This window comes from Natator depressus, chromosome 16 (genome assembly GCF_965152275.1).
Source record: "Natator depressus isolate rNatDep1 chromosome 16, rNatDep2.hap1, whole genome shotgun sequence".
NCBI classification, from domain to species: Eukaryota; Metazoa; Chordata; order Testudines; family Cheloniidae; genus Natator; species Natator depressus.
In genome coordinates, this window is record NC_134249.1 from 26,764,202 (window position 1) to 26,788,862 (window position 24,661).

The window sequence follows — 24,661 nt, forward strand, 5'->3', positions numbered from 1 at the left end:
ATGCTGCATATTTTCTGTAGATGAAGTATTTTAGTCTCCAAAGCTGCCATATGGCACCTTTTACTGCTAAATATATGAAATGGCATTAGATTAATATGTTTCTGAGTATCACTCTTCTTTGTCTTTAAGAAGAAACCTTTTGAAAAATGAACAATTCATCAAAAATGGGACAAATACTTCTGAAATGCTCATAGATCTGGTAACCTAGGAAGCATTAACTGCATGGGAGTTCAGTGTTTATCAGAACCAAATAGAAATGTTTGAGGGGATTCATATTCCACTGAGGATAGAACAGCCTAAGTTTAAAAAAGACTCAATATAAAACTGTAACACTGCACAGCAGAAAAATTATTTACAATCTACAATATCCCAAATAAGTGTGAAGAGCAGATTCTTATGTATCAGACTAAAAGTTTAAAAAGGTCTCTTTGACCTCAAAAAGACTTACACTTCACTAGCACAAAGTCCCTGAATTCCTGGTGATCTGTGAACACAGGTGGGGATGGAAGGGGAGGCCCAAAGAGAGGTACACTTTCTTCTGAAAATATTTTCAGCCTAATGAAAGAATTACTATTTATTTGGTTTGAAAGTCACATATAAAGAGTACCAGACATGCTTCTTAAGCAGGAACAAGAACTATATATTGTTACTGGGAAACAGCATATCAACACTTCAGAAATCGCAAGTCTCAATGAATGGTCCCAGGATATTCACCTGCGATCAGATACTGACACCTGTCCATTAACTAGTACGTTACTTTACATTCAGTTGACTCTTGTAGAATGATACACTATTCAATGAGAACAAGAGTGGTAAAGTCTAGTCCTTATTCAAACAAAAATGAAATTACAAACTTAACATGTCAATTACAAAATCCTACCACTGTATACATTACCTCTTTTTTTTTTTTTTAACACTGTGTATTACAGACATTTTCCAACACAAACCCTAGGCACATATATAAAAGGAGCCAAGAACTAGAGTATTATAAGGAGTAACACAGTCAAAAGAGAGATTTTCCTATCTGCAAGCCTAGTTTCAATTGGGTACAGAATAAACACAATAATACTGGATTCCTCACCTGATTATATTCTCAGTCACATTACTGAATCAGAACATAAGAGTCTCTGCTTAGGCACAGTAGAATACACTATGTATTACAAGGAGTGACTCTTATTTGTGGGGAAAAATTCCATAGATCTCAACTACATTATGCCCCACCATGGAACCGTTTACCACTGACTTTCATGATCACTTAAAAACACCCAATTCATGGAATTCGATAGGTGGACTATGAAGAATGGTTTACTTCTGCTTCTACTGTAACATCAAACTAACAAAGCGAATGATTTGGTTAAAGTTAGCACCTACCTGTAACTATCATTTTGCTTATTATATCTCACTAAGGCAAAAATATCTGCCATGCAAGTTAAAGAAATTAATCCATTACTTTCATGTCTATGGAGTTCACTTGTGTTTTGAAAATGCCCATTCTGTTGAAAAAGCAGATGAAATATGGTGAAATATATTAATTGCTTTATTACATTTGATATAATTCTAGTCTATGCACCTTTGATTGTTCTGGTAGGGTCTCTCTTTTATGAATGTTTAAAATGGCAAGGCTTAAAAAGTGCAAATATCTTAGTCATTGTCTACAATGAGAAGTTTTATTGTGTTTAAACACTATTTTCAACAACTGAGCTAGCTAATGTGATGGTCACCACAACTCTGTGGTCAGTATACATGAGGACAAGCCATATTCAGCATAATCTTAGATAGTCATGACTAGGCTTAATGATGTTGAAAATAATTTGTTCTTGTCTACAGTTACCACAAAGTGGATTATTAAAAAACATGTTTCAACATGTTTAATAAAATTTCTTAACACAGACTTCTAGAAATTCTTCTAGAATAATTCAGTTAAGCAGAGGGCCAAGTAGGGTAGCAATGTAAATTCTCATGACTGCACCAAGATCTATTACCAATCTTGATTCATGACTCTGGTAAGAATCTAGGCAACAGCGCATACGGAAAAATGGCCAGATAGCTCAATGTGGATGCAAATCTCAGACAGAAACAGATCAAAGACATTTTGTTGTGGCAGATTTCCTTGACACTGACAGATCCTTGACATGACCTTCTAAGCTATAAACAGTGTCAAGGAAAACACAAATCTGAGGAACCTTTCTAAGAGTTTTTAGAGTGCTCCTAATAAAACCTAGGGACCTTTTGCCATCCGGCTCTGGGCTTTTTCTACACTAGAAATATTAGGACCTGTAATTATCCAGTGGCACAGCTCCAGCAGTGGCAGTAATATGGAGGCTGCACCCATAGGCGCCGACTTCTACTGGCACCGGTAAAGTTGCATCTCCCAAGTGCGTACCCTAGCCACCAGGCAACAGAGTCATTCTCTCTTTGTGTGGCCCAGTGACTATTCATAGAAGCATAGAAGATTATGGTTGGAAGAGACCTCAGGAGGTCATTTAGTCCAACCCCTCTGCTCAAAGCAGGACCAACCCCAACTAAATCATCCCAGCCAGGGCTTTGTCAAGCTAGGCCCTAAAAACCTATAAGGATGAAGATTCCACCACCTCCCTTGGTAACCCATTCCAGTGCTTCACCACCCTCCTAATGAAATATCCAACCTAGACCTCCCCCACTGCAACTTGAGACTATTGCTCTATGTTCTGTCATCTGCCACCACTGAGAATAGCCTAGCTCCATCCTCTTTGGAACTCCCCTTCAGGTGGCTGAAGGCTGCTATCAAATCCTCCCCTCACTCTTCTCTTCTGCAGACTAAATAAGCCCCGTTCCCTCAGCCTCTCCACATAAGTCATGTGCCCCAGCCCCCTAACCATTTTTGTTGTCCTCGCTGGACCCTCCAATTTGTCCACATCCTTCTGCCATGGGGGGTCCAAAACTGGAAACAATACTCCAGATGTGGCCTCACCAGTGCCGAATAGCGAGGAATAATCACTTGCCCCAATCTGTTGGCAATGCTCCTACTAATACAGCCCAATATGCCATTGGCCGTCTTGGCAACAAGGGCACACTGCTGACTCATATCCAGCTTCTCGTCCACTGTAACCCCTAGGTCCTTTTCTGCAGAACTGCCGCCTAGCCATTCGGTCCCTAGTCTGTAGCCGTGCATGGGATTCTTCCGTCTTAAGTACAGGACTCTGCACTTGTCCTTGGTGAACCTCATCAGATTTCTTTTGGCCCAATCCTCTCATTTGTCTAGGTCACTCTGGGCCCTATCCCTACCCTCCAGTGTATCTAACTCTCCCCCCAGCTTAGTGTCATCAGCAAACTTGTTGAGGGTGCAATCCATCCCATCATCCAGATCATTAAAGACGACGTTAAACAAAACTGGCCCTAGGACCGACCCCTGGGGCACTCTGCTTGATACTGGCTGCCAGCTAGACATTGAGTCGTTGATCACTACCCGTTGAGCCAGACGATCTAGCCAGCTTTCTAGCCACCTTATAATCCATTCATCCAATCCATACTACTTTAACTTGCTGGCAAGAATATTGTTGGAGACCATATCAAAAGCTTTGCTGAAGTCAAGGTATATCACGTCCACCGCTTTCCCCATATCCACAGAGCTAGTTATCTCATCATAGAAGGCAATCAGGTTGGTCAGGAATGACTTGCCCTTGATGAATCCACGTTGACTGTTCTTGATCACCCTCCTCTCCTCCAAGTGCTTCAAAATGGATTCCTTGAGGATCTGCTCCATGATTTTTCCAGGGACTGACGTGAGGCTACCTGGTCTGTAGTTCCCCAGATTCTCCTTTTTCCCTTTTTTAAAGATGGGAACTATATATTTGCCTTTTTCCAATCGTCCGTGTCTTCCCCCGATCACCACGAGTTTTCAAAGATAATGGCCAACGGTTCACAATCACATCAGCTAACTCCCTCAACACCCTCAGATGCATTAGATCCGGACTCATGGACTTGTGCATGTCCAGCTTTTTTAAAGAGTCCTTAACCTGTCTTTTACCACTGAGGGCTGCTCACTTCCTCCTCACACTGTGGTGTCCAATGCAGCAGTCAGGGAGCTGACCTTATCTGTGAACACCAAGGCAAAAAAAGCATTGAGTACTTCAGCTTTTTCCACATCATCTGTCACTAGGTTGCCTCCCCCATTCTGTAAGCATCCCACGCTTTCCCTAACCTTCTTGTTGCTAACATACCTGTAGAAACCCTTCTTGTTACCCTTCACATCCTTTGCTAGCTGCAACTCCAATTGTGCTTTGGCCTTCCTGATTACACCCCTGCATGCTCGAGCAATATTTTTATACTCCTCTCTAGTCATCTGTCCAAGCTCCACTTCTTGTAAGCTTCTTTTGTGTTTCAGCTCACCGAAGATTTCTCTGTTAAGCCAAGCTGGTCACCTGCCACATTTGCTATTCTTTCTGCCTTATTCTGTTCGCATATTTTATACAGAGTGGAACAGCTTCAGCAGGAGAGATGGAGAAAGACCCATCCCAAAATAGCCTGGTGGTGAAGACAATCACCTGGGGAGAGGGCAGATCTGGATTTAAATCCCTGTTTCAGAGTAGGGACTTGAACTTGGGTCTTCCACGTCCCAGGTGTATGACCTAACCATTGGGGCTAGAAGCTACAAAGTGGGTACTGCCTACTCCTCTAGCTGTTTTATTAATCAACCCTGATTTTTTTCTAGCTGAAACGATTTAGCAAATTTGTGAACAGTTTAAAGTTGACCAAAATTTCACTTTTCAGTGAATGAACTATTGGAGCAAAAACATTGGCCCATCTTACTGTGGACACTGGCCTAACATCCAGTACCTTAAATGCTAGAACAACTGCCAAGTGGGCTTGGAGGGAAGATGTCTGTGTCCCAAACATAGAACGGAAAGTGATAGATAACTGACTTTTGCACTGGGTATGTAAAAGGATCCATGTAGGATTTCACACCAGCCCAAAAGCATTTCTGAGCCACACGATGACCTGGGACACCTGCTTGGACAAAGTAAGTATTTCTGTTTCTCTCAAGAGTCATGCAACAGAGAGGAATTCCCACGCTGAGACGTAAAGACTTGCTCTACACATATGATCCAGTATATTCAGACTCTCAACCTGATGAGATTAGTAATGCACTAAACAGGCTCAAGAATCTGGCTGTCTTGTCCTAAAAGGGGTCTATTAGAATTGGTGTCTCTCCTGAGTTTCATCAGGACCTTTGCTAACAGAGTGAGGGAGTAAAGCCATACATTAGCTTTCCATCCCACTACATGGAGAAGGTGGAGCTCAACCACTACCTATCGTCTGAAAAGAACTGGCAGCTGGCACATTAGGGAGTGTCCACATTACATAGCAGGGACTGGTGCAGGATGCTCCCTGCCAGGACCAATGCACAGTTGCCAACTTTCACAAGGTAAATAAGCACCCCGACTTTCACAATAAGCCAAAAATGAAGCTAATGCCATTTCAAAACAAGGCCAAAACAAGCCAATCCCTAAGAACCACAACACTCTATGTGACTAGGTCCCCCCCGGCGTGCAGTCTGGGACTGTGATGGGCCTGCTGTGCACCCCGACTCTCTCCCCACTTGCCCCTGCTTGCAGAAAGCTGAATTTAAAAAAAAGAAGCAACAAATTACAATAAGCAACAAGCCAAAAACTAGCCAACAAGCAACTAACAAGCCAATTAAGACAAAAACAAGCCCAATTTCTGCATTTTTCTCACAGGTTTGGCATGTCTGGACCAATGGCTTTATAACTTTGATATTGTTGAAACCCAAGAGTGTGTTAGATAAGAGAAATATTCTTCTCCAACATTCATTAACTAATCCTCTCAACATCCCACGTGGTAAGAATTATTGTCATGATTTTACTAATACTGAAATTCAGGTATAGAGAGATAAAGTGACTTCCCCAAGTCTTATTAACATTTGTATTGCAGTAGCATCTAGAGGCCTCTATGACGTGGGTCCTCACTGTGCTAGGCACTTTAGCAACATATAGTAAATGATAGGCCCTGCTCAAAGAAATATCTAAAAGACAAAATCCAACATGTGGATAAAACAAACAAGTGTGCAAGAAGAAAGGGGTAACAATAATAGACCATGTAGTCACTATCAGAATTGGGTTTAGAACTCACAAGTTCCTGACTCTCAGTATTGTGTTCATTTATATAGGTCATAATGCAATTTTAAAATGTCACCCATCACTCTGAAGGTTTTGGTATTTTTCACATTAATTGTTTATCCCATTCCATCTATAGTAAATATCTAAAATAAATGCTCTCTAAATATCATGAAGCAGCCAGCATTCAGTGGATACTGAAAAATTTATTCACATCAATAGCAGAAATATTTTCTGAAAATATACTTTTGGAAATGTAAATGGAGTTAACTTTGTGAAGCCATCTGAAGAATTCTTTAATAATAAAATCTGATTTGAAAGTGTCTGCTTGTTTTTTATCTGCACACCTTTGACGTAGTTCACGATGGAGAATTTTCACAAGGTAGATTTAGGGATACAAAATAAAGTAATCCATAAGATGGCATGTGCAATTTCCTTTTAAAATATACTTTTCTCTTCTATGAATGGCATATAGGAAGGATTTAATGGGGGTTTGTAAACAAGCTTTAGTCAATTTCAAAAAACAGAAAGCAAAAGATACGTGTAAAATGAGAGCGAATCATGGAGGGCTTAAATGCTGGAGAAGATTCTTCTCCTTCCTGGAACACGATGGTGACAATGTCATTTCCAATATGACGCTTCCTTTCTACCTACAAAAAGGAGAGATACCATCACTAGAATTGGATCCTGAGTATTAATAAAGTGAAAGAACAATGAAACACAACATGAGATTATTGAATTTAATACACATTTTCTATGATAGCAGTTGACGGTAATCTGAAGTGTGTGCAGGCATCATTTATACAAACATACTATTCTGTTTTTATCTAAATACAAAAAAAAAAAAAAGGAGTACTTGTGGCACCTTAGAGACTAACAAATTTATTTGAGCATAAGCTTTCGAGAGCTACAGCTCACTTCATCGGATGCATTTGTTAGTCTCTAAGGTGCCACAAGTACTCCTTTTCTTTTTGCGAATACAGACTAACACGGCTTCTACTCTGAAACCTATCTAAATACACGCATTTAAAAGTGCATTACAGTAATGTCAAAATACTGTGAAGCTGCTTTATTCTTTATTCATTCTTGATCTAATTGTACAATGACCATGGAAATATGAGGAACTGATGTCTATTTATAGCCCAAACACAGTATTTGTTAAAATTAATTAGAAATAATTATCTATATTATTTAAATTTAACTGAATTACATGCAAATTAAATTTTAGAATAATTTTTAATTCTATTTATGAGGACGGGAAAACAAGAAAACATATACCTTACTACACAGTGTACTGCAAAGGACTTGTTAGGAGTCCGTTTTTAATTTGAAAACATCAAGGTTAGTCTAAATGAAATTGGATTTCACTAACCTCAATCTGAGAACCATGAAACCAAACTTCAGAAATGACTATGGAACTTCAGACTCAGACAAAAAAGATGCTGAAATCTGATCAAAGGGAAATGTTTTGTCTGCATTTTCAGAGGTTAATTATTGATCTCTGCTTGGTTTAAGGCCTTGTCCCTTGTGACTAAGCTCTCTAAGCGAGAGGCCCATTACAAAGTTATCCAGTCCCTTTCAGCCCGGGTACAACAACAGTAAAAGACAGTTACCTTTTCCATAACTGGTGTTCTTTGAGATGTGTTGCTCATGTCTATTCCACAATAGGTGTGCGTGCTCGCCACATGCACCGGTGCCGGTTTTTCCCCTAGCAGTACCCGTAGGGGGGAGCGCCCCCACGACCCCTGGAGTGGCGCCTGCCTGGCGCGGTATAAGGGGAGCTGTGCGCTCCCCCCACCCTCAGTTCCTTCTTGCCAGACAACTCCGACAGAGGGGAAGGAAGGTGGAACAGACATGAGCAACACATCTCAAAGACACCAGTTACAGAAAAGGTAACAGTCTTTTCTTCTTCGAGTGATTGCTCATGTGTATTCCACAATAGGTGATTCCAAGCTATATCTGTTGGAGGTGGGTAGGAGTTCACAAGTTCCCAGGATGGAGGACAGCCCTGCCGAATCCGGTGTCATCCCTGGTTTGGAGGACGATTGCATAGTGCGAGGTGAATGTGTGAACCGAAGACCATGTGGCAGCCCTAACAAACGTCCTGGATGGGGATGTGGGCCACGAAGGCAGCTGATGAGGCCTGCGCCCAAGTCGAGTGTGCCCTCACAATGGGTGGTGGGGGACACCCACCAGCTCATAACAGGAACGGATGCACATCCATCCGATTGGAAAGCCGCTGAGTGGAAATCAGCTGGCCCCTCGCGTGCTCAGCTGAGGCGATGAACAGTTGCGAGGACTTTCTGAACGGCTTGGTCCGCTCAAGGTAGAAAGTCAGAGCCCGCCGCACATCAAGTGTGTGGAGACAGTGCTCCTCACTGTACACATGAAGTTTGGGGCAGAGGACCGGTAGAAAAATGTCCTGACCCATGTGGTAGGAGGAGACCACCTTCGGGAGAAACGCGGGCTGTGGGCAGAGCTGGACCTTGTCTTTAAGAAAGACTGCGTACGGCGGCTCGGAGGTCAGGGCCCTGAGCTCCGAGACTTGCCTGGCTGACGTGATTGCAACCAGGAAGGCCACCTTCCATGAGAGGTGAGACCAGGAGCACATGGCCAGTGGTTCAAACAGGGGCCCCGTGAGACTAGGCAACACCAGGTTTAGGTCCACTGCAGGACTGGGGGTCTAGAATATGGAAAAAGATGGTCCAAACCCTTAAGGAACAGCCAGTCATAGCATGGGAAAATACCGTGTGCCCTTGCACCAGTGAATGGAAGGCTGATATGGCTGCCAGGTGCACCTTGACTGATGAGGGCGCGGGCCCTGGTTTCTCAGGTGGAGGAGGTAGTCAAGAATAAGCTGGATCGGGATGGTCATGGGAGACACACTGTGGTCCTCCGCCCATCTAGAAAAATGGGACCACTTCGCCAAATAAGTGCGGCAAGTGGAGGGCCGTCTACTTTCAAGGAGGACGCGCTGAACTTGTTCTGAGCACGTCCTCTCCTCTCTGTCTAACCATTGAGCAGCCACGCTGTGAGGTGAAGAGCCACTAGGTTGGGATGGAGGAGGTGGCCCTGGTCCTCAGAGAGCAGGTCTGGGAGGAGTGGCAACGGCCACGGTGGAGCTACTGCCAGGCCCGTGAGGGTCCCATACCAATGTTGCCGGGGCCACACCGGTGCAATCAGAAGGACCCAGGCCTTGTCCATCTTTATCTTCTCCAGGACTCTGCTGATTAGAGGGAACAGGGGGAAGGAGTAGAGAAGCCGGCCTAACCAGGACAGGATAAAGGCATTGGAGATAGTGCCCCTCCCCAGACCCCTCGTGGAGCAGAACCAGGGACATCGCCGGTTCTACCGAGTCGCGAATAGTTCCACCTGGGGAGTTCCCCACCTTCGGAAGATCAGTGGGCCACTTCCAGGTGGAGGGACCACTTGTGTTGCAAGGAAAAGTCCCTGCTCAAGCGATCCGCTCCCTCGTTCCAGGCGCCCGGTAGGAGGAAGGCCTTCAGATGGATGTCGTGGGCTATACAGAAGTCCCACAGCCTGAGGGCTTCGTGACAGAGGATTGGGCCCCACCCTGCCTGTTGTTATAGAACATCAAGGCTGTGTTGTCCGTGAGGACCCTGACTACCTTGCCCTTCAGGTGCGAGCGAAAGGCCATTCACGCCAGCCACACCGCCCTGAGTTCCTTGATGTTTATATGTAGGGTCAGGTCTTGGGCTGACCCCAGGCGTTGGTTCTGAAAGTTCCCCACATGAGCCCCCCAATCCAGGTCCAACGCGTCGGACACCAGCTCCAATGATGGGGCCCTGTCCCTGAACAGGACCCCTTGGAGCATGTTGTTTGGGGTGGACCACCATCGTAGGGAGGTGATCACAGAGACCGGCACAGAGCTGGAGGGCCCTCATCCTGAGTCTGGCGTGACGGACCACGTACGTGCACGCCGACAAGTGACCCAAGAGCTGCAGGCAAACCCTGGTTGTTGTCACGGGGAACTTTAAAACCGAGCTGATGAGACCTTTCAGAGTTTCGAATTTGTCTGGCGGGAGAGAGGCTGTGGAAGACGCTGCATCCAGGAGCGCCCCGATAAACTCTATGTGTTGGACCGGGACTAACATGGATTTGGTGCTGTTTATCAACAGGCCCAAGGTGGTACACGTGGACAGTAGGAGCGCCACATGATCCCTCACCTGTGACCAGCCAATCGTCCAGATAGGGAAAAATCTGGACCCCCGCCCCCGCTGTCTGAGGTAGGCAGCTACCACTGTCATGCATTTCATAAACAGCCTGGGGGCAGTGGATAGACCAAACTGGAAGACCGTGAATTGGTGGTGATTCTGTCCCACCACGAAATGGAGGAAGCGCCTGTGCCCCTCGAATATGTGGATGTGGAAGTACGCGTCCTGCAGATCAAGGGCAGCATACCAGTCCCCGGGATCCAAGGAGGGGATGATGGAGGCCAGGGAAACCATACGGAACTTGAGTTTCACCATGTACTGGTTCAGACCTTGCAGGTCCAGGATGGGTCTGAGCCCCCCTTTGGCCTTCAGGATAAGGAAGTATTGGGAGTAACACCCCTTGCCCATGAACTCCTCGGGCACCGCCTCTACTGCTCCCAGTTCTAGGAGCCACCCCACCTCCTGCTCGAGCAGAGCCTCGTGCGAGGGGTCCCCCAATAGTGATGGGGGAGGGGGATTGTTGGGCGGGGAGGAAGTAAACTGGAGGGTGTAACCCCGGGAGATGGTGTTGAGGACCCATCGGTCCGAGGTTAGCCGCGACCATTCCGGGAGGAAAGCACACAACCAGTTGGAGAAGGGGAGCTTTATTGAGGGTGGATCCTTGATAAGGACTGGCGGGGTCCCCCCAAGCTGCCCATCAAAAGCGCCTTTTCCCCGCCTGCTTGCCCTGAGAGCAACCAGGCTGGGGGGCTGGCCGAGACTGCCTCTGAGGCATCTCTTATAGTCTCACTGTTTCTTGTGGGCAGCCTCATACTTAGGGAGGGCGGCCTGGGCGGGAGTCTGCTGCAGCTTGAACTTAGGTCTTGCCAGAGCCGGTACATATAGGCCCAGAGTCTGGAGGGTTGTGCGGGAGTGTGTCATGCCGTGCAGCCTTGTATCTGTCTCCTCTGCAAACAGGGCTTTCCCGTCAATCAGGAGATCCTGCATGGAGGACTGCACCTCGCTGGAAAGCCCAGAGAGCAGGAGCCATGACACCAGTCTCATGGTCACTGCGGAGGCCATGGATCGTGCGGCTGTATCCGCAGCATCCGAGGCTGCCTGCAGGGACGTCCTAGCGGCCGCTGCCCCCTCCTTTGCAAGCGCCTTGAACTCCTTTCTATCGTGCTCCTGGAGGGAGTCCTCAAACTTGGGCAGGGAGCCCCACAGATTGAATTCGTACCGGCGCAGGAGAGCCTGATGATTTGCCAATCACACCTGGAAACCCGAAGACTAATAAATTTTCCTTCCCAAAGAGTCTAGTCTCTGAGAGTCTTTATTCTTGGGGGTCGGAGCTGGTTGACCCTGCCGTTCCCTGTGGTTGACCTACTCAACCACCAGGGAGTTGGGCGCCGGGTGCGTATACAAGTACTCATGCCACTTGGTGGGTACAAAGTATTTGCGTTCCACCTTCTTAGAGATAGGAGCCAATCAGGCCGGTGTCTGCCACAGGGCCTTTGAAATTTTAGCCACCCCTTCATGGAGAGGCAAGGCCACCTACCCAGTTCCTACGAGGACAGCACGTTAAAGAGGGAGTCTGAGGGTTCGTCCATCTCCTCTGCCTGGAGGTGGAAGCTTGCTGCCACCCTCTTTAAGAGTTCTTGATGGACCCTGAAGTCCTCCTGCGGGACGGAGGGGGGCAGGGCCACAATCGCCTCCTCCAGGCAAGATGAGGAGGCTGGTGCGGTGCTCTGGGTATCGGCCGGCACCGGAGGGTCCACTACCTGGTCGGACTCTGGGAACGGTGCCGAGAATGCATGTCCCACTGACTCCTTCCTTGGGGGTCTGGAGAGGGAGGCCGATGGTGCTTCAGAAGCTCCGGCCACCGAGCGAGCCCCCACCGGGGGCTGTGCCGGAGGCCACGGTGCCCACTGGTACCATTGGGCCAGCCACAAAGCTCAGTACCATTGCACCTGCTGCGGCACCAGCGGGGCCGGCTGTTTGGCTTGGCTGGCCTAGCCCATCAAAGGACGGCTACGAATGGAGGCCGGGCTGGCATAAGATCTGCTGCTACCTCTGGACCGGGAGGAGCGGCAGTGCCGGGATTGCCGTCGGCCACGGGACCATGATCTTCACGTGGAGGACCGGTACCGACAGTAGCAGCTGCTCCGTGAACGGCCTCGACGAGCGGACCTGCAATGGAGAGATGCTGGCGATCGACGTCTGGGGCTTCGATGTCTTGGCGGAGACTTGGAGTGGGAGTCCAAGCGGGAATGGCATTGACGACCATGCCTGGAACGGCTGTGGTACCCCCTCCGAGACGAGGACCGTTGACAGCACCTGCCCCGGTCCCATCAATAATTGCTCCTTGAGGATGAGCGGTGCAGAGAGTCCCGGCCGGATGGAACCCAGCCAGACAGTTTGGTCGGCGTTGAGGGCGATCCACCTAGACTCTGCCCCGAGCAGTCACTGGGCGGTGAACAGCGTTGAGAACGTTCCCTCGACCGAGCCCGAGCCGGAGGTGACTGCAGAGATCCCAGCGGCGGCTTGCCTCTGGAGCATGGGGCCGACATCGGCGGTGCTCCTGGCCGCCTGGAGGGCTTCAGGCATGGAAGGCATCCGGACATCCGGAGAGGCCTGTTCTGAAGGGGCCGGGCTACTCCGCTCAATGTGAGTCAGAGGCCTGGGGCCCGGTGGGGAGCGAGGACTGACCAACATGGGTCTAGCCTCTGTCCCAGATTTCCCTCGGTGCCGCTGTGAAGAGGGAGTCTTCCTGGCCCTCTTGGCGTGCCCAGAGAATGGGCAGTGGTGCCGACTGGTCGATGGCACCAGAGGGTTGCCGCATACTGATGCCGCAGTGCCAGTTACTGGTTCGGAGCAGCATGCCAGAGTCGGGGTCAGTGCCGACCCCATCAGGATGGCCCAAAGCCTAATGTCCCTTTCTCTTTTGGTCCAAGGCTTAAACGACTTGTAAATCTTGCACGTTTCGCTGATATGGGTTTCTCCCAAACAGCGCAAACAGTCTGCAATGTGGGTCACTTCTTGGCATAGAACGCTAACAAGAGCCACACGACTTAAACCCCCAGGGCGCGGGTCATGCCCCAGCCCGGGCTCGCTGACTAACTAAACAGCTAACTAACTACAGGTACTAACGCTGAATGAACAAACAGCACTGGGGATCGAGCTACAGCAAAGCTGGAGCACAGTAGTTCCGACACACCTTCACTGGAGGCAAGAAGGAACGGGGTGGGGGGCCGGGGAGGGTAGAGCACGCAGCTCCCCTTATACCACGCCAGGCAGGTGCCACGCCAGGCAGGTGCCACTCCAGGGGTCACTCCCCCCCTACGGGCACTGCTAGGGAAAAACTTCCGGCACCAGTGCATGTGGCGAGCACGCACACCTATTGTGGAATACACATGAGCAATCACTCAAAAAAGAAACAAGACTTGCAGATGCTGGTTCTGTCCAAGAGGCCAATTATACCTTCTTTCGGCAAGGTAAAAGCAGCGAAGAAAATCGTCTGCACAGTGTCGGTTTTGCCTTGAGAAACAAGTGGGTAAAGCTCCTAGAAACACCCATTTGGAAGTCAGAGCATATCATCTCACTTAAACTTCAGATGACCAATCAGCTCTATGAACATCATTATTGCCCATGCACCAACACTCAAATCTAGCCCTGAGGAGGAGGATACATTTTACAACTATTTGCATCAAGTCATCAAAAGAATACCATCAAGTGAGCAACTTTTCCTCCTAGGTGACTTTAATGCAAGAATCGGTGCAGACAACAACTCATGGCCAGATTGCCTACAACATTTTGGCATTGGCAAGATGAATGAGAACGGCCAATAACTTCTTGAATTCTGCGCCCAAAACCAAATGTGCATTAACAATTCATATTTTACAGGAAAAGACCACCACTAAGTGTTTATCGATGTTGATAAATGCAAAGTAATGCACATTGGAAAACATAATCCCAACTATAATATAAAATGATGAGGTCTAACTTAGCTGTTACCACTCAAGAAAGAGATCTTGGAGTCATTGTGGATAGTTCTCTGAAAACATCCACTCAATGTGCAGTGGCAATCAAAAAAGTGAACACACTGTTGGGAATCATTAAGAATGGGATAGATAATAAGACAAAAAATACCATATTGCCTCTATATAAATCCATGGTACACCCACATCTTGAATACTGCGGGCAGATGTGGTCGCCCCATCTCAAAAAAAATATATTGGAATCGGAAAAGATTCTGAAAAGGGCAACAAAAATGATTAGCGGTATGGAATGGCTGCGTATGTGGAGAGATTAATAAGACTGGGACTTTTCAGCTTGAAAAAGAGAGGACTAACTGGGGGGGGGGGGGGAGAGAGATATGACAGAGGTCTAAAAAATCATGACTGGTGTGAGGAAAGTAAATAAGGAAGTGTTATTTACTCCTCCTCCTAACACAAGAACTAGGGGGCCACTAAATGAAATTAATAGGCAGCAGGTTTAAAACAAACAAAAGGAAGTATTTTTTCACACAACGCAGAGTCAACCTGTGGAACTCCTTGCCAGATGATGTTGTGAAGGCCAAGACTATAACAGGGTTCAAAAAAGAAGTAGATAAATTTATGGAGGATAGGTCCATCAATGGCTATTAGCCAGGATAGACAGGGTGGTGTCCCTAGTCTCTGTTTGTCAGAAGCTGGGAATGGGCGACAGGGGAGGGATCACTTGATGATTACCTGTTTTGTTCATTCCCCCTGAGGCACCTGGCATTGGCCACTGTCGGAAGACAGGATACTAGGCTAGATAGACCTTTGGTTTGACCCAGTATGGCTGTTTTTATGTTCTTAAAGTGTCATGGCGACATCCACGATCAGGGCACTGGCACCAATTAGACCTTGTTATCATCAGGAGGAAAGACCTACCCTTAATGCACAACGCTCGCACGTTCAACAGAACTGATTGTGATACTGACCACTCCTTGATTATTACCAAAGTGAAGAATACAGCCAAGAAACTACATAGAGCAAAACCTAGAAGCAAGCCCAAAATCAATGCTATTAACACCAAAAACCAGAGGAAATGCCAGGAGTTTGTGCAGGCTTTTGAACTTAATATGCATGGGAAGTTATTACCAGAGAAGGCAGAGGAATTTTGGGAAGATTTAAGAACAACAATCCATGAAACAGCTTTAGCTACACTTGGGGGAAAAGACCATCAAAAAAGGACTGGTTTGAAGAAAATGAAGCAGATCTATTATCTCTCATAAATATTAAGAACTCAGTCTATCTGGAACACAACAAGAAGCCAGAGAGCACCAAAATGAGACTTTGACATGCAAAAACCGAGACACAGCGAGCAAGCAGACGCTGTGCAAATCATTACTGGATCAAGCTCTGTGAAGAGATACAGACAGCCTCAGACACAAGAAACCTCAAAATCATGTATGATGACCTGAAGAAAGCTCTAGGTCCCACTGTCACAAGGTTGCCCCTCTCAAATTGCACAGCAGTGACATCATTACATACAAAAAAGCAAGCGGTTGTCCCATTGGGTTGAACACTATTCAGAGCTATAGGCACAAGAAAGAAACATCACCAGCAAATCACTGGACCAAATACCAACTCTAAAGGTCATGTCAGAGCTAGATGTGGAGCCCACTGTAGAAGAGCTAAGTAAGGCCATTGATTTGCTATCAAGTGGCAAGGCTCCTGGAAAAGATGGCATCCTAGCGCAAATCCTCAAGTGCGGGAAAGACAGCCTATTACCATATCTTCATCAGCTGCTACTTGAATGCCATAAAAGAGGGTGAGGTACCACAAGAGATGCATGATGCGATCATCATCACTTTATATAAAAATAAAGGCAAAAAGGGTGAAAGCAACAACTACAGTGGTATCTCGCTACTAAGCGTAGCAGGAAAAGCTTTCGCAAAAGTCATCTTAGTGAGCTTACAACAGCTGGAGAAACGTGTCTACCATGAATCACAGTGTGGATTCAGGGCTGGAAGATCAACTATAGACATGATATTTTCTCTGCGTCAACTCCAAGAAAAATGCAGAGAGCAAAACCAACCATTGTACATCGCCTTTGTGGACCTAACGCTGTCAGCAGAGCAGGTCTATTTGCAGTACTAGAAAAGATAGGATGTCCACCAACCCTGTTAAGTCTTATACATTCATTCCACAACAACATGAGAGCAACTCTCCAGTTTGATGAGTCCACTTCAGAGAGCTTTGAGATGAAAAGCTGAGTGAAGCAAGGATGTGTTCTTGCCCCTACACTCTTTGGAATCTTCTTCTCAGTACTCTTGTGTTTAAGGACATGAAAGATGGAGTATATCTCCCATAAGATCAGATGGGAAACTCTCCAACCAGCCCCCGACTTAAGTCAAAGACGAAAGTAAAAAAAAGTGCTAATCAGGGAACTTCTATTCCCTGATGATGCTTCCCTCATAGCCCACAATGAAGATCTATTACAAGAACTCATGGACTGCCTTTCAAGTACCCGTCAGGCATTTGCTCTCACCATCAGCATCAAAAATACGGTTGTATTAGGACAGGGCATTCCACAAGATCCTTCAATTACCTTAAATGCAAATCAGCTAGAAGTAGTCCAAAAGTTCAGCTATTTAGATTCTACAGTGACCACCAAACTCTACCTGGATGAAGAACTAATTGTTTGCATTGGAAAGGCTGTCACCACCTTTAGCAGACTAACTAAAAGAGCATGGAACAACTCAAAGCTTACCATCAAAACCAAAATGCTACTGTACCAAGCTTGCGTCCTCAACACTCATGTATGGTGGGGAAACACGGACAACTTATGCTCATCAGGAGAAAAGGCTGAACAGTTTCCACCTACGTTGTTTACGCTGCATACTCAACAACAAATGGCAAGATAAAGTCACCAATGCAGAGGTTCTTCAAAGGGCAAATTTACCAACTGTGACAGCCCTGCTCAAGCAAAGACGACTGCGCTGACTGGGTCATCTGAGTAGGTTGGCAGGACATGCTATATGGGGAGCTATCAGAGGGAACAAGAACAACAGGACGTCCCAAGCTTCGCAATAAAGACGCATGCAAGCGAGATATGAAGGAATTTGGAATTGATCCTGACAAATGGGAAATGTTGGGAAGTTATCGTAACAAGTGGCACCATCATCTCCATCAGGGTATCAAAGTCCATGACAAGAGCTGGCTCCTACAGTTTGAGGAGAAAAGAGCCCAGAGGAAGCAAGCAGCTCCCAACCAAGATACACACATTTGCAATAACTGCCAAAGATCATGCAAATCTCGGATTGGCCTATTCAGTTACATGAGACATTGCAAACCATGTACTTCATAGCCTGCAATTCCCACCGTCTCTCGCAGATGAAAGGATGCCAACACCCATTAGGCATGGGGTTTGAGAATTATCATTTTGTGTGAAGATACAAAAAGTACTACAGTTAGAGCTCGGTGAATAATGGATTTTTCAGTTCTCTGGCAATTCTGAAAAATACAAAAATTGTTTAGGTCAAACAAAACATTTAATTTCAACAAAACCATTTAAAACATATGATAGTTTTTGTTTTTTTAATTGGAAAGCTTGAAAAGTAATTTTGAATCAAAAAATTTAAATGTTTCATTTTGAAAATATCAAAACAAAATATTTTGTTTATTTGGGACAAGGTGTTATTGAACCAATTTGGCAAATTTGTCATGAATTCATTAAAAGTTTTGGTGTCACCAAAGCTCCACTTTTTGCCAAAAAAGTTTCAGTCAAAACATTTCACCTAGTTCTAGCTAAAACCTTATTACTAAAGAGTGGGTATTGGAAGCAATTATAAAGTATGTGGAGTTGGCCAGTTTTTAGGCATCAGAAATGGTGTTTTGAAGACTGTGGGAAATATCTGTATTAATGTTATGAATATTGTGTGTACTTCTGATGGTCACTCGGTTGCTTAATGATAGCTTAGGATTAAGTCAACTTTATCGGATCTGTTTTTGGTCTACAGAAACCAAAGTTAATGGCTTTATATAGCTCTCCAGCACCGGGGTCAAGACCTTTTTTTTGTTACGTCTCTAAGTGAGGCATAACTATCCTCTACTTTAGGACAGGGACAGGGTCCTTTAGACAGGAAACCTTAAACAAAGAACTTGAGAACTGTTAAGAAGAGCAGCCCTGATGCACAGCAAGGGAACGTCAGGGTCTGCAGAAAAGCAGAAGGAAACAGTCCCCAGAAGCAGAAAGGTACCTGGGATAACCTAGACCAACCTGTGTCTTGAAGAAATATTAAGCTTTAGGTAAGACAATACGTTCGCTGTCCTTTTGTTGTTTTATCACTTTTCTCTCTGATTGCTATGTTCCCATGGATATAAAACTTTGTTTGGAAGAAGCTGTTCAGAGTCAGTGTGTTTACCTACTGATCACAGCATTTCAAAGGCAAATTCATTAAAATTGCTGAGGAAACATGATTGAGAAACAAGGGTACAGCAACATAAGAGTCAGGTAAATAGAGAGATTCCACTTTGAGAGAAGTGCAGGTGCTGGGCCTCTCACTTGAAACGGGGTGCCCAAACAGAGACTGAGTGAGGAGTCAAAGGAACTGCTAATCCTGGACTGTGAGAGGTGTCAACGTTATTTGAGGCAATTATACCAGTGTTTCCTGTAAATGAAGTTTCCTCTCTCTCTTGAAATTTCAAATTGTACATAAAAGCAGCATTACCATCACAAATATTCTGGTAAGAGTCTGCCTAAGCACAACTAAGAAATGAATTAAAAAACAGCCTGCATTGACTGAATACTGCAGCTAATAATTCTAGCAAGTAACAAGCGTCTTTGAAGGATGGAGCTACCATACCCATTGGCTGTTTTCCTTTCTTTAGTGTCTTTTATGGTGGTAACAATTAGGTAAGAGAGATCATTAGAAGTATTAAGTGCCTTCGAAAACTTTACCACCACTAATCAATTAAACTTTACAGGACTCTTCTGAGACAAGTAAGGAATAAAATATTATCTTCATTTTACAGATAGGAAAATTGAGGCACAGGTAGCCTATTTCCCCTTGTTTTTTCCTACCCCCCCCCCCCACCCCAGACGTTCTGGTTAAACTTGGATTTATGCTGGAAATGGCCCACCTTGATTATCATGCACATTGTAAGGAGAGTGGTCAGTTTGGATGAGCTATTGCCAGCAGGAGAGTGAGTTTGTGTGTGTGTGGGGGGGGGGGGGTGAGAAAACCTGGATTTGTGCTGGAAATGGCCCACCTTGATTATCATGCACATTGTAGGGAGAGTGGTCACTTTGGATGAGCTATTACCAGCAGGAGAGTGAGTTTGTGTGTGTGTGTTTTTTTGGGAAGGGGGGGGGTGAGAAAACCTGTATTTGTGCTGGAAATGGCCCACCTTGATTTTCATACACATTGTGAGGAGGGTGGTCACTTTGGATAAGCTATTACCAGCAGGAGAGTGAGTTTGTGTGTGTGGTTTTTGGAGGGGGTGGGGGGGTGAGAAAACCTGGATTTGTGCTGGAAATGGCCCAACTTGATGATCACTTTAGATAAGCTATTACCAGCAGGAGAGTGGGGTGGGAGGAGGTATTGTTTCATGGTCTCTGTGTATATAATGTCTTCTGCAGTTTCCACAGTATGCATCCGATGAAGTGAGCTGTAGCTCACGAAAGCTCATGCTCAAATAAATTGGTTAGTCTCTAAGGTGCCACAAGTACTCCTTTTCTTTTTGAGGCACAGAGAGATTAAGGTGTTCTGATGCCACAAATTGGCTTGGCAAGCTTCAGATCCAGTAAGAGGACAACTAGGGTAATTCATGAATGGAGAGAGAGATTTGCCCAAGGTCAAAGAACAAACTGGTGGCAAACCTGGGCACGGAAACCAGATATGCTGATTTTTAGTCCTTTCATCGAATTACTAGATCATGCTTGTGACGTTGCACTCCATGTGTTTTATGGAAATATTCTTATGAATGTGAATATGATGTAACTAGAATAAGCTTTATGCAAAAGGTCTCTTGTAATGTATCATAACAAAGGTTATAAACTACTGAATATATTTCTCCTATTTGTATGCATGTATCATTCTTGTATCTGAAGCTAGAAATATGAAGTATAACTCTGAGGTCCTACTGTAATTAAGCAAAGTGTGGGCCATTAATGGTGGTTTAGAATCTTGATGGTTCACATTGACTAGGACAATTGGTTGTAAATGGTTTATTTACCTGCAAGCCTTCCTGTGTACGTGTGGGCCAGCCCATGGGGAATGGAGAGTAGGGGTCTTACAGTGACATGTGACCATGTCACCTGATAATGAAATCCATCTTAAATCTGGTACTCTTCCATTTAGAAGGAGGGGTGGGGACCCAAAGAGACAAAAGATTCCTACCTTGTGCCAAAGCTATAAAAGGGGGTGGAGCAGGAATCATAGAATATCAGGGTTGGAAGGGACCTCAGGAGGTCATCTAGTCCAACCCCCTGCTCAAAGCAGGACCAATCCCCAATCAAATCATCCCAGCCAAGGCTTTGTCAAGCCTGACCTTAAAAACTTCTAAGGAAGGAGATTCTACCACCTCCCTAGGTAACGCATTCCAGTGTTTCACCACCGTCCTAGTGAAAAAGTTTTTCCTAATATCCAACCTAAACCTCCCCCACTGCAACTTGAGACCATTACTCCTTGTCCTGTCCTCTTCTACCACTGAGAATAGTCTAGAACCATCCTCTCTGGAACCACCTCTCAGGTAGTTGAAAGCAGCTATCAAATCCCCCCTCATTCTTCTCTTCCGCAGACTAAACAATCCCAGTTTCCTCAGCCTCTCCTCATAAGTCATGTGTTCCAGACCCCTAATCATTTTTGTTGCCCTTCGCTGGACTCTCTCCAATTTATCCACATCCTTCTTGTAGTGTGGGGCCCAAAACTGGACACAGTACTCCAGATGAGGCCTCACCAATGTCGAATAGAGGGGAACGATCACGTCCCTCGATCTGCTCGCTATGCCCCTACTTATACATCCCAAAATGCCATTGGCCTTCTTGGCAACAAGGGCACACTGCTGACTCATATCCAGCTTCTCGTCCACTGTAACCCCTAGGTCCTCTTCCGCAGAACTGCTGCCTAGCCATTCGGTCCCTAGTCTGTAGCTGTACATTGGGTTCTTCCGTCCTAAGTGCAGGACCCTGCACTTATCCTTATTGAACCTCATCAGGTTTCTTTTGGCCCAATCCTCCACTTTGTCTAGGTATCCTATCTCTGCCCTCCAGCGTATCTACCACTCCTCCCAGTTTAGTATCATCCGCAAATTTGCTGAGAGTGCAATCCACACCATCCTCCAGATCATTTATGAAGATATTGAACAAAACCGGCCCCAGGACCGACCCCTGGGGCACTCCACTTGACACCGGGGGCTGCCAGTCATGAGAAAACCCCTGGTTACCAACTGAGATGTCTGCTGGAACTAACAAGGACTGTATCAGGGGAAAGGAGGTAGTCTGTAAAAGAAGCTTATTGGAACATCTCTGAGGGTGAGATATTATCTGTAATCAGTTTCTTAATGTATTAGGCTTAGACTTGCGTGTTTTTGCTTTATTTTGTTTGGTGACTTACTTTGTTCTGTCTGTTATTACTTGAAACCACTTAAATCCTACTTTTTATACTTAATAAAATCACTTTTGTTTATTAACAAACTCATACTTCATATTTCTAGCTTCAGATACAAGAATGATACATGCATACAAATAGGAGGAATATATATTAATACCTGGGGGAGCAAACAGCTGTGCATATCTCTCTATCAGCATTATAGAGGACGGACGATTTATGAATTTACCCTGTATAAGCTTTATACAAAGTAAAATCAATTTATTTGGGGTTTGGATCCCATTGCGAACTGGGTGTCTGGGTGCTGGAGATAACTGAAAACAGCTCAGCAGGTTACCTAAGTCCGCAGCTTTGAGGGCGTGTACCAGACCTTGGGTCTGTGTTGCAGCAGGCTAGTGTGTCTGGCTCAACAAGACAGGGTTCTGGAAGTCCCAAGCTGGCAGGGAAAACAGGCTCAGAGGTAATTTCAACACTTTAGGTGACAGTCCCAAGGGAGTCTCTGTGACCAAATTATCATTTAATGACAGATGTTGAGATTCAAAAAATTAAAGCTTTATGACCATTACAACATAAATTTATCAACATCATATGTCAATATACAAAGTAAATGTCTAGTAATCAAAGTCTAATAAGCTCTCAAGCAGTATTTTTCTTACCTTGCTTATCTATAAATTTTGATCATCAATGGAAATATTTTTTCAGTTTGTCTGTGTGTGTGTACAGTGAAATCGATGTTTATCATTTTTATCAAAATATAATCCTTCCAAGACTAACTATGAGATAGGTAATGCGATGAAGTGTATTGGCAATAAAGATATAAAATTTTATATATTGGGCACAATTTTGAATGCCATAAGCATTGAGAGATTTTTTAGTCTTACATTTCAAAAAACAAGTTTCACTGACAAACTAAAAAACCTTTTCTTTTAAACATGCGGTGGTTTACTAAGAAAAATCAGTATGAAAACCACATACTTGCTGCTTGTTCTCTTTAGAATATGGTAGCATGGTTGAAACATGGAACATAATCTCATGCCCTTGATACACTGTGTAGATGGAATATATTCCTGTTGTATCATCTGCAAAGGAAGAAAACCACTCTCAGTAGGATTATGCAATATTGCATTTCTAAGGAGAAAAGGAAACTTCATTTCCTGCCACAGAACAGTCTCAGGGCACCTCCTTTTCAGATCCATACTTCTTACTTGCCTTTAAACAGGACAAAGTTAATTATAAAATCTTGACATCCTGCATAATTGAAATTATATATAAAGGTGGACTACCCAAGCTAGTGATGCAGTCACATTAATGTTTCTGCCAGTGGACCTACCCTGAAAGGAGATATGTATCCAGCAACTCAGTTAAAATGCATCATGAACATAAACAAATGCAGCCACCAACACATATCAGTAGAATCTCCATTCAAGAAATCCGTAATTCAGTAAAATATACTCCTGTGTTTGGGGCTGACAGCCAGTGCACATCTACATTCTCAATCATGGCCTTCGACTGAATAATGAACTCCTCCTACAGAGTCCCACTGAAGACACGTATCCAGTTTAGTTTTATTTTAGTACACCATGAATTCGAAGGGGTCCTATCCTGCAGAGACTTGTGCCTGACAAGTCTAATTTTTGTCTCTAAGAGAAAAAGGAGCTGAATGTGACTTCTTTACAGTATGTGACGTTGTTATGCTATTTAACCACCTGTAGCTAACACCATGACACAGAATATGTGGCCAGTTCATGACAGGAAAGATGCAGTCTAAGAAAACAGACAATGTGAATTTGTGAGGAATAAATAAGGTTGAGGCTGCATCATGGAAATCCTCCAAATTCTAGGCTCTGTCAGGGGGCAGAGTGGGATGGTAGGGAAGTATGCTATGCCAAAGCTGGGGGGGAAGTGCCTGATATGTTATTTCCTATTATAGTCAGTGGGGATGCCTCTCCATGCTGATATCCCCATCCCAAGCTCTGTTGTGAGGAAGGGAGTGTCTCACATTGCTTAGCTATAACCAACCCAGGACGACAGAGGAATAGTATTAGAAGGTTTTGAAAGGAGTGTGACATGACAGACATAGCCTGAGTGGTGGTAACTGTATCAGGTTGTGTCAGTGGTGGGGAGATAAAGATTTACCAATAATATTAAGAACATTATTATTATTTGATTAAAAATGGCAAAATGTGTCTAATAATATGTTTAGGAAATAGTATCTGAGTAGGTCGCTTCTCAGACTGGACTATTACTGTCTGTTATGTAAACAGTACATGAGTGTTCTTATATTCTGTACATATTCATGCACACTAACAGCACATTCACAATAGACCTGTCACCAGTTATTTCAGCTGAAATCTTACTTTTGGTGTCCAGACCTCCTCTGTAGCCTGTCCAGCCCTTCAGTGTAACTGTGTCACCCAAAAGATTCAATAATCTTTGAAAGCTGCCACTTCCAGTTTCTACAAGTGGAGAAAAGCAGTGTTAGGCATGAAACAGTTCATCAGTATGGCAGACGCAACTACATATTAACCACAATACAAAACACAGGGCCTACTCCCCAGCTTATATTCAGGCAAGCACTGCTTCTTCATGTGAGTGTCCCTTTTCTATGTTAATTCTCTAAATATCTGCATGGGTATATTAGAAATTTAATACATGAAACAGGAATGTGTGAGCTGACCCATTGGCTCAACAGTAGAGGAACACGCTACCATGTGGGAAACCAGAATTTCACAATTGAGTTCAATTCTCCTCATATCACCCAAGCCTGAGAGCTCTGTGAAAGCAGCACTGTCAGCCTTGAGGAACAGGTAGAA

The 24,661-nt window shown here is 45.0% G+C and overlaps 1 protein-coding gene across 6 annotated transcripts in view; it reads right to left on the reverse strand.

Annotated features, from left to right (window-relative positions):
* GARNL3 (GTPase activating Rap/RanGAP domain like 3) overlaps positions 1-24,661 on the reverse strand; it is a 210,881-nt gene that overhangs the window by 89,017 nt on the left and 97,203 nt on the right. For all 6 annotated transcript variants that reach the window (XM_074973394.1, XM_074973391.1, XM_074973392.1 and 3 more), the window contains 5 exons: positions 24,206-24,304; positions 22,824-22,927; positions 6,655-6,763; positions 1,372-1,417; positions 449-555 (listed from right to left, as the gene is read on the reverse strand). In XM_074973394.1, the coding sequence (XP_074829495.1) occupies positions 449-555; positions 1,372-1,417; positions 6,655-6,763; positions 22,824-22,927; positions 24,206-24,304 (465 nt within the window). The remainder of the gene's footprint in view (positions 1-448; positions 556-1,371; positions 1,418-6,654; positions 6,764-22,823; positions 22,928-24,205; positions 24,305-24,661) is intronic.